Source organism: Leucoraja erinacea, chromosome 14 (assembly GCF_028641065.1).
Source record: "Leucoraja erinacea ecotype New England chromosome 14, Leri_hhj_1, whole genome shotgun sequence".
In the NCBI taxonomy this organism is placed as follows: domain Eukaryota; kingdom Metazoa; phylum Chordata; class Chondrichthyes; order Rajiformes; family Rajidae; genus Leucoraja; species Leucoraja erinaceus.
In genome coordinates this window covers 1,154,302-1,164,840 of record NC_073390.1, presented here as the reverse complement: position 1 = coordinate 1,164,840, position 10,539 = coordinate 1,154,302, and the positions used below count along the sequence as shown (strand labels likewise).

At 42.0% G+C, this 10,539-nt stretch overlaps 1 protein-coding gene across 1 annotated transcript in view; it reads right to left on the bottom strand.

The window, feature by feature from the left end:
- Positions 1–555: 555 nt before the first annotated feature.
- chrd (chordin) overlaps positions 556–10,539 on the bottom strand; it is a 35,906-nt gene continuing 25,922 nt past the window's right edge. The window contains exons 20-23 of the mRNA XM_055646488.1: positions 5,477–5,580; positions 3,524–3,626; positions 3,041–3,189; positions 556–735 (exon numbers count right to left, since the gene is read on the bottom strand). Of these exons, the coding sequence (XP_055502463.1) occupies positions 631–735; positions 3,041–3,189; positions 3,524–3,626; positions 5,477–5,580 (461 nt within the window). The 3' untranslated portion in view covers positions 556–630. The remainder of the gene's footprint in view (positions 736–3,040; positions 3,190–3,523; positions 3,627–5,476; positions 5,581–10,539) is intronic.

Here is a 10,539-nt window from a genome sequence, read left to right as displayed (position 1 = left end):
AGACGCCAATTAACCCACAAACCTGTATGTCTTTGGAGTGTTGGAGGAAACCCGAGTGCCCCAAGAAAACCCACGTGGTCACAGGGAGAACATACAAACTCTGTACAGACAGCACCCACAGACAGGATCAAACATGGGCCTCTGGCACTGCATGGCAGCAACTCTACCGCTGCACCTTAAATTCATTTGTATCGTTCATTAATGAAACCTCATGTACACAGGTACTCTGTGCTGCATTGTTGACATGGTGCTAATCTCCAGGTATCCAAAGCACATGCCAAAACATTGTTGAACAATTATTAAAATATTTAAATAAGAGCCTTAAGCTCACCTTCGTTATATTGGACTGCGTGGATTTAGCTACAGACAGGTTAGTTATGATTTTGTGTAGGAAGGAACTGCAGATGCTGGTTTATATTGAAGATAGACACAAAATGTTAGAGCAACTCAGCGAGACAGGCAACATCTCGGGAGAGAAGGAATAGATGACGTTTGAGGTCAAGACCCTTCTTCAGTCTGAAAGGGTCCCATTCCTTTTCACCAGAGATGCTGTCTGGCCTGAGTTACTCCAGCTTTTGTTCAAATTGTTCTGATACAGCTTTCCATTACTGGAACAGATACAAATAAAGTTTACGTTTTACCTTCACACTCCGGACAGCATTTATGGTGTCGTTTTACTATGTTTTCGCAGGTTAGAACTGGACACTTCTCTCGTTGACACTTTGTGGAACCTTCCTGAAATTACATAATTAGCGGATTTTGTTACAGCATTCCTGATTCACAGTTACATGCAGAATTTCACATTTTGTTCCATGCTTTTATCCTTCATTCAAGCACCCTTACCTCCAACTCAGAAAGTTATGAGTTCACTTCAGGGATTAGTACATACAACCCTCTGACTTTTTATCTCAGCATCAAGTGGATACTGAGCTGTCAGCATCCAGTTACGATGGTATTTCTGAGTAATATTTTACTCCTCTCCTTCCTGATAACAATTCACTCCTCCCCCCCCCCCCCCCCTCCTTCCTTATCTGACACACTTTCATTTCTAGCCTTTGTCAATTCACCCCCTCCTTCACCTATGTCCATCTATCACTTGCCAGGATTTTGCCCACTTCTACCTCTCTCTCTTGCACCCCCCCCCCCCCCCTCTCCCCCCAACTCCATCAGTCTGAAGAATAGTCCCAACCCAAAAAAATGAGCCCCCAACAGAAATTCATGAAGTCACAGAGGATGTGCAAACTCAACACAGAAGGCACCTGAGGTTTGTACTTTTGGAACCATTGAGCAGTTAGTTAGAACCTAGGTCTTTGGTGCTTTGGAGCAGTGGCTCTGTTGGCTGTGCCAATATAACCATATAACCATATAACAATTACAGCACGGAAACAAGCCATCTCGGCCCTACAAGTCCGTGCCGAACAAATTTGTTTCCCTTAGTCCCACCTGCCTGCACTCATACCATAACCCTCCATTCCCTTCTCATCCATATGCCTATCCAATTTATTTTTAAATGATACCAATGAACCTGCCTCCATCACTTCCACTGGAAGCTCATTCCACACCGCTACCACTCTCTGAGTAAAGAAGTTCCCCCTCATATTACCCCTAAACTTCTGTCCCTTAATTCTGAAGTCATGTCCTCTTGTTTGAATCTTCCCTATTCTCAAAGGGAAAAGCTTGTCCACATCAACTCTGTCTATCCCTCTCATCATTTTAAAGACCTCTATCAAGTCCCCCCTTAACCTTCTGCGCTCCAGAGAATAAAGACCTAACTTATTCAACCGATCTCTGTAACTTAGTTGTTGAAACCCAGGCAACATTCTAGTAAATCTCCTCTGTACTCTCTCTATTTTGTTGACATCCTTCGTATAATTGGGCGACCAAAATTGTACACCATACTCCAGATTTGGTCTCACCAATGCCTTGTACAATTTTAACATTACATCCCAGCTTCTATACTCAATGCTCTGATTTATAAAGGATAGCATACCAAAAGCTTTCTTTACCACCCTATCTATATGAGATTCCACCTTCAAGGAACTATGCACAGTTATTCCCAGATCCCTCTGTTCAACTGTATTCTTCAATTCCCTACCATTTACCATGTACGTCCTATTTTGATTTGATTTGATGTACTGTCTATTTTATTGATTATTCATACAATTCCTTTATGTGGCTACAAGTAGAATAAATTAGCTATTTGATTAAGTCACATATTTAAGCAGTAATAATTATAAACAGTTTTGATTATTCTATTTGTTTTCTACTTAATTTGTCACTGAAGATGAAGCCGGCTGTTATTTGTTATCAGCTGCTATCAGACAACTGAATTATCAAACCACAAACATAGAGCAGTGTTGAACTACTATCTACCTCATTGGTGACCCTCAGACTATTAAACGTTATTCCCTTATCATACACTGTAATGGGTCGAATGTAACCATGTCTTTCACCAGCTCGTTAGCAAAGACATGAGCTTTCCACTGTACCTCAGTACACGTGACAATAAACAAAACTGATAAACTGAAGGTAACGACGAGAGGAGGAATTCTCCTGCTCCAGAGCTTCCACTAACACTGTTTTAATTAAGTTGGAAAGAGTGATGAGAGTGATGGGTCATTTTTTTAAACTACCACTCTCCCTCTACTTGGGGTTTAACCATCTGGTTAAAGCCCCGCACATTAACACTATTCTACAATAGGGACAATTTTACCGAAGCCAATTAATCTACAACCCCAGTACATCGTAGAAGTGTGGGAGAAAACAAAGTTCTTGGAGAAAACCCACGCAGCTCAAGGGGAGAACGTACAGACTCCATACAGACAGCACCCCGTCGATGGGATCGAACGCGGGTCTCTGGCGCTGTCAGCGCAGAAACTCTACCACTGCGCCACCACTGTATCTTACTGAATATCTTAGAAACCAGATGAACAAATGAATAACTTTGCTAGTAGCATCTTGGCAACTCTAAGTAATAACCCAACATTTCATGCAATATCAGCATTTTGATGTGATTCTTAATGTTAAACAGAATACCTACATCACACCAGCAAGTAATGCATTTCATTTCCCCAAACGGAGGGACTTCAGGATGCCACTTATTATTGTTCATGTATATATGACGGCCAAATTTGCAGGGCCTGGGCCCATCAGCCTGCATCAAGTCTGTGTGGTCAAAAGGGGGAATCTCTGGAACTGTGGTAAAAAAACAAATTTCAGAAGCATGTTCAGGGTATCTGTCCACAACTATGCACTGTATTTCTGATTGGAATTGTGCTTTGGGCACTCTGGTTTTGATATTTTGCTGATGTTACCCCACACTAACATTCAAGCAACTGCAAGACAATTCCAACTAGTTAATTTACTCTTTAATGTATGTCCTTTAAGTACTTCCTACAATACAACAGTGACGTGATTTGGAAGCCGGCAGAAGTCATGAAATGTGTTCCACAAGTACAAGTGTTTTTTTTGTTCTTTCCTTATATGCATCACAGTAAAAGCTTGAATAACACAAAACACTAACCTGGACATTCCTTGCAACAATTTGAGGCATTCCTTCTAACAGGCTGGCTACAAGGCAGAGCTGGGCATTGAACCTTCTCACAATGTACCTCCCCAGTTGCCCCCTTTGAAACAAGAAATATTTAATATTAATTTTTATGTCACCCATGTCATTTTTGAATACCGTCCCCATATTGGGAACTTTCATGCAAGTCATAATTTTACTTTTCTCAGTAAAACCATCTCCTTCTCTATCAGTCGGATGAAGGACCCAAAACGCTGTCAGTTCATTTCCTTCCACAGATGTCAATTGCCCCATTGAGTTCAATCACGTTATAAGCGTAGAATTGGGACATTTGGCCCATTGAATCTACTCCGCCATTCAATCATGGCTGATCTCTGCCTCTTTATCCCATTTTCCTGTCTTCGCCCCATAACCCTTGACACCCGTTCTAATCAAGAAATATATATATATTTTTTACTCCTTCTCTATATGTATGAGGGTGTATTGGCAGCTGGTTGTACTCTCTAGCGCACATTTGACTCCAGTGATTCCACCTGCAGGTAATCAAATACAATCAGTATGTGATACCTCACATACTTAATGGTCTTGTTGAAGATACATTTATCCTCTTAAAGATCGTACTTCAGATTGAATTGTATGATATGGATTTGTCTAGAATTGTTCTGTCCATCTTTTTGAAAGTTGATAACATCGGGAGAAGAATGGAACACAGGGGAGAGACAAGACTTTGCCTTCCATCACAGTGAGGAGGAGATTCACTGTGATGGATGTGTGTGTAAATTGTGTTGGTTGTGTGTCTTGGTTCATTTCTTGTTGTATGACTGCAGAAACCAAATTTAGTTTGAACTTCATTTGAGGTTCAAATGACAATAAATACATTGTATAATGACCTTCACGACTGCCATTACACCTAATAGAGCACCAAAATGTGACAAAGATGCATCCCTTAAATGGACACATGCACATTGTAATCCTCCTCTGGAATTTGAAATTTAGATCCACTTAAGTCAACAAAACTGAATTTCAGAAAAGGTTTGCCATGCACAAATCCTACATGTTTAGTGCTGATGATCAAGGCTGAATTTCTCTACAATTCCATCAACTCTTCCTGGATCCCAAGATGTACCCCGTGTTTTAATCTTTCCTCCGTTTAACTGACCTTAATTTCTTTTGAATCAATCACAACATTCAAAGCTCATTCTTACTCATATCATGATTCATCTCATTTCTAATATCCTTTGTTCTAATGCCAAGGCCTCTATTCATGCGCAAAAATATTTTCTGATATAATTCCCATCAATTTACAGCAAAGAAACAGGAGATAGAAACATAGAAACATAGAAATTAGGTGCAGGAGTAGGCCATTCGGCCCTTCGAGCCTGCACCGCCATTCAATATGATCATGGCTGATCATCCAACTCAGTATCCCGTACCTGCCTTCTCTCCATACCCCCTGATCCCCTTAGCCACAAGGGCCACATCTAACTCCCTCTTAAATATAGCCAATGAAATATGGCCTCGACTACCCTCTGCGGCAGAGAGTTCCAGAGATTCACCACTCTCTGTGTGAAAAAAGTTCTTCTCATCTCAGTTTTAAAGGATTTCCCCCTTATCCTTAAGCTGTGACCCCTTGTCCTGGACTTCCCCAACATCGGGAGTAATCTTCCTGCATCTAGCCTGTCCAACCCCTTAAGAATTTTGTACGTTTCTATAAGATCCCCTCTCAATCTCCTAAATTCTAGAGAGTATAAACCAAGTCTATCCAGTCTTTCTTCATAAGACAGTCCTGACATCCCAGGAATCAGTCTGGTGAACCTTCTCTGCACTCCCTCAAGGTTCATCACATTCACTAACTAGATAGTGCTAAAGTGAAAATAATTCTTTTTTAAATTTCTCCGTTAAAACATTAGAAATTTTCTGCACAAAAGATGGTCAGAATGAGTTTTCTACCTTACAGGTGCACACAGCACATTTCACATAACCAAATGGCGGTACAAAGGGATGCCAGGTGGTCCCAGCAGCATGCCACTTCCGGTCCCCATCAAAATAACAGCCTGAAAAATAACAAGAGTTATTTTTTGTTAGAGTTACATTGGCTTAATTTGTGCTGTTCAATTTCCCAGCACACACTGTATCTACCAAGATACAAGAGGCATTAAAACATAGACCACAGAACAGTGCAGCACAGAAACAATGTTTGTGCTGAACATGATGCCAAGTTAAACTGAACTCATCTGCCTGTACAAGGTCCATATCCCTCTATTCCTTGAACTTCTATGTCATATAACCATATAACCATATAACCATATGTCCCTATATAATAGCCTCTTAAACACCACCATCACATCTGTCCTTCACTGCCAGGCACATCTCCATTAAAGGTTCTGACTATCCACGTTTCTAGACTGTCTACGTATCTAAGTTTCAAAAAATGTATACATTTTTATTAAATTTCCCCTCAACCTCAGATGTTCCTGAGAAAACAGTCCATTTATCTAATCCCTCCTTGTAGCCGAAGTCCTCTAATCCAGGCAGCATTCTGGTAAATCTCCTCTGCACACTCTTCAAAGCCTCCACATCATTCCTGAAATGGGAAGACCAGAACTGCAGGCAATACTTCATATGTAGCCTAACAAAAGTCCTTATGGAGCTGCATCATGACTTCCTGACCCTTATACGCAACGCCCCTAGTAATGCAGGCAAGCATACCATGTACCTTCTTTATCATCGTATATACTTGTTATGTCACCTTCAGTAAGCTACAAACTTGGACTACAAGACCAGTCAACACATCGATGATATTAAGGGTTGTCATTAACAAGGGCCGCATAATGTTTTTGAAAGTGGGGGGGGAGGGGAGGGGCTGAGTGATCACTGATCACTGGCCTCGGGGGTACCCTATCAGTTATGACCTTTGACTACTTCCTCCATCAATTTTGAAAGCAATTGGCTAGCGCTCCTTGGAATCCATGCAATCTTACCTTCCAGATAAGCCAATGGTGTGGGAATTTGCTAAAGGTCTTTGCTAAAGTCCATGCACACAACGTCCACTGCCCTGTCCTTACCAATCCTCTTGGTGAACTCTTCAATAAATTCCATCAAATTTGTGAGACTTGATTTCCCCCACATGCTGATTATTCCTAATCTGTCTGTGTTGATCCAAATGCTGAGAGAGCTGTCCATGCAAATCCCCAGCAACAACATACCCACCAGGCATAGTGATATTTTCACTCGTGGCCAAAGATGTTATAAATATCTCTGCAGAGGCCGTCTGCAATTTTCTCTCTGGCTCGTCACAAGGATGTACTTGGTTAGGCCTTGGGGGTTTATCCACACTAATGCCCTTTAAAACAACCTATACTTTCTATTTGGTAATTCAGATATGGTCTAAGATTCATATGCCACAATTCCCTTGCTTCCATGATCATCTGCTCTGCAAAAAATGGATGGGAGGTATTTATTTAATATCTCTCACATCTCTTGTGGTTCTACACAAGAGATGTTGATCTTTATGGAGACCTATTCTTTCCTTCACCACCCTTTTTCCCTTAATGTACCTGTAGAATCCCTTGGGATTTTCCATGACCTTGCCTGCCAGCTCCATTCCATGCCCTCCCGATTGCTTTCTTAAGTATACAGCTACATTTATGGGGGGCTTTGCTTGATCCTATTGACTAACTCTGGTATCTGCCTCCTTTTTTCCTGCCCAAAGCTTCTACATTTCTCATCAACCATCAAATTGCCAGCCTTGCCTTTCACCCTAACAGGAGCACATGTTGCCCTTGTGCTCGTCCTTACACGTTTTTGAAAGCCTCCACTTGATAGCCATTCCCTTACCTACAAACAGACTCTTCTATTGACGTCCACAAGTCTCTGCCTAATGCCTCCAAAATTGGCCTTGTCCCAATTTAGGATCTTTACTTATGGGCCATGCATATCCTCCTCCACAACTACTTTAAAGAGATTAGAATTATAGTCACAGGTCCCAAAGTGCATCTCCACTACTGACACTTTAGTCACTTCCTTTACTTCATTCCCCAAGAAGAGGCCCAGTGTTGAACACTCACTAGCATGTATTAAGGAAGCTTTCTTGGACATATTATACAAGTTCCACCCTGTCCAAGCCTTTGAATGATCCAGTCGATATAAAGGAAGATGAAATCTCCCACTAATACTATCCCATTATTTTTGCAGCTGCCTGCAATCTCCCTACACACCTGCTCATCTAATCCATACTGACTATAGGGAGGCCGTTAATAAAATGCCGTCTATATAATCATTCCCTTCCTATTTCTAAGTTCTCCTTACGTAACTTCACTGGATCAACCCGCAAGAATATTCTCTTTCAGCACTATAGTTATGTCCTGGATGTTGGAGGAAGGAACTGCAGGTGCTGGTTAAACCAAAGATAGACACAAAATGCAAGAGTAACTCAGCGGGCCAGACAGCATCTCTGGACCTAAGGAATGGGTGACTTTTCAGTTATGTCCTCTCTGATCAAAAAGTTCCTCTCCTTCCATCAGCTCTATCATCCCTGCAGCATATACGCTGGAATATTCAGCTGCCAGTCCTGCCCTTCCCTCACCCATGTTTCTGTTCTGGCCATAAGAGGGAGATAAAAGAAAGGAAACTATAGGCCGGTTAATCTGACCTCCGTAAGGATGAAATTTGGGGGTACTTGAACTTGATGGTAAAATAGGCCAAAATCAGCATGGTTTTGTTAAGGGGAGATCTTGCCTGACAAATCTGTTGAAATTATTTGAGAAAGTAACACACATGATAGAGAACGGAGAGTCAGTTGATGTATTTAGTTTAGTTTAGAGATACAGAGCGGAAACAGGCCCTTCGGCCCACCGCGTCCACACCGACCAGCGAACACCGCACATTAACACCATCCAACACCAACTAGGGGCAATTGTTTACATTTACACCAAGCCAATTAACCTACAAACCTGCACGTCTTTGGAGTGTGGGAGGAAACCGTACATCTTGGAGAAAACCCACACAAGTCACGGGGAGAACGTACAAACTCTGTACAGACGGCACCCGTAGTCAGGATCGAATCCAAGTCTCCGGCGCTGTGTTTGCTGTAAGGCTGCAACTCTACTGCTGCGCCACTGGTATTGACTTGGATTTTCAGAAGGCTTTTGATATGTTGCCACACATGAGGCTGCTCAACAACACAGGACTCCATGAGATTAGAGGCAAGATACTAGCACGGATAGAAGATTGGTAGAGTGGCAGAAGGAAAACAGTGGGCCTTTTCTGATTGTGATTAGTGGTGATCTGCAGCGGTTGGTGTTGAATCGATGGCTTTGTGGCCATGTTTGCGGATGACATGAAGATAAGTGGAGAGACAGATAGTACTGAGCAAGCAGGGAGTCTGCAGAAGGACTTGGACAGGTTGAGAGAATGGGCAAAGAAGTCAGAAATAGAATACAGCATAGCAAAGTCTGGCAATGGATTAAAGGCAAAGGCTATTTACTAAATGAGAAGAGGTTTCAGAAATCAGAGGTGCAAATGGACTTGGGAGTGCTAGTGCAAGATTCCCAAAGGGTTATTTGCAGGTTGACTCGGTGGCAAGGAAGGCAAACTCAATGCCACCATTCATTTTGAGAAAGCAAGAATATAAAAGCAAGAATGTAAGGCTGAGGCTTTATAAGGCACTATTCAGACCACAATTGGAATACTGTGAGCAGTTTTGGCCCCATATCCGAGAAAGGATGTGCTGGTGTTGTAGCGGGACCAGAGGAGGTTACGAGAATGATCCAGGGATGATTAGGTTAACCTAGGAGGAGTATTTGCTGTAGTCGTTGGTTTAGAAGGATGAGGGGCTATCTCATTGACACCTCCCGAATAATGAAAGGCCAAGATAAAGTGGACGTGAAGAGAATATTTTCAGTGGTGGGAGAGTCTGGAGCCAGAGGACACATCCTCGAAAAAAAGGACACACTTTTAGAAAGGAGATGAGGAGGAATTTCTTTAGCCATAGGGTGGTGAATCTATGGAATTTATTGGCATGGATGGCAGTGGAGGTCAAGCCATTGGGTAATTTTAAAGCAGGTTCTTGATTAGTAAGGGTTCAAAGGTTACAGGGAGAAGGCAGGGTAATGGGATTGAGAGGTAAAAATAGGTTGAATGGCAGAGCAGACACAATGGGCCGAATGGCCTAATTCTGCTACTATCTCTTACAATCTTATGATATAATAAATTCCCACTCCCCTGAGACATAGTGCTAGGTTCGTCCACCTTATCCGTTAAGCCTCTAGCATTGAAATTAATACAATTTAAACCACCACTCTTTCCTCTTTCTTTACCATGCATATCAACCTGTTCCATCTGCTAATCTATGTCCGTTTCACTATGGTATTTGCCTCAACCTCTCATCTGCTTTCATTCTCATCTGGGACCCTTTCCCTGCCAATCAAACTTAAATTCTTCTGAGTCGCACTGGCAAATCTCCGTCCCAGGATGTTGGTCAGTGCAACGCTGTCCTCTTATACAACTCATCTCTGTTCCGGAAGAGATCCAAATGATCCAAAAATGTGAAGCTCTGCCCCCAACATCAGCTCCTCAGCTGCATGTTCCTCTACCATATTCCTGCCTTCTCTAGCTCATGGTGCCAAGGGAATAATACAGAGATCACCTCCCTCAAGATCCTGCTTCTTAACCCCTTTCATCGCTCCCTATATTCACTCCACAGCACTTAATCCCTTTGCATGGAAGTACATCGATTTTGTATTATTGAAATCTACTTTTGTAAAATATACAGCTTTTCACAATTATTGTTACACTGTGCTACTGAAGGCAGTTTCATGGAAAGTTTTCCAATTACAGTACATACAAAATCATTCAAAATTCACCTATTAAGGACATTGTGTTTACGATATCCCGATTAATTGGTGCAGCTTTGTTATGCACTGGGGTCTCTTTTGCGACCTGCTTCTGCAACAGTATTTCTAAATAGGAGGGCATAGGTTTAAGGTGAGTGGGGAAAACATTTATAAGGGAAC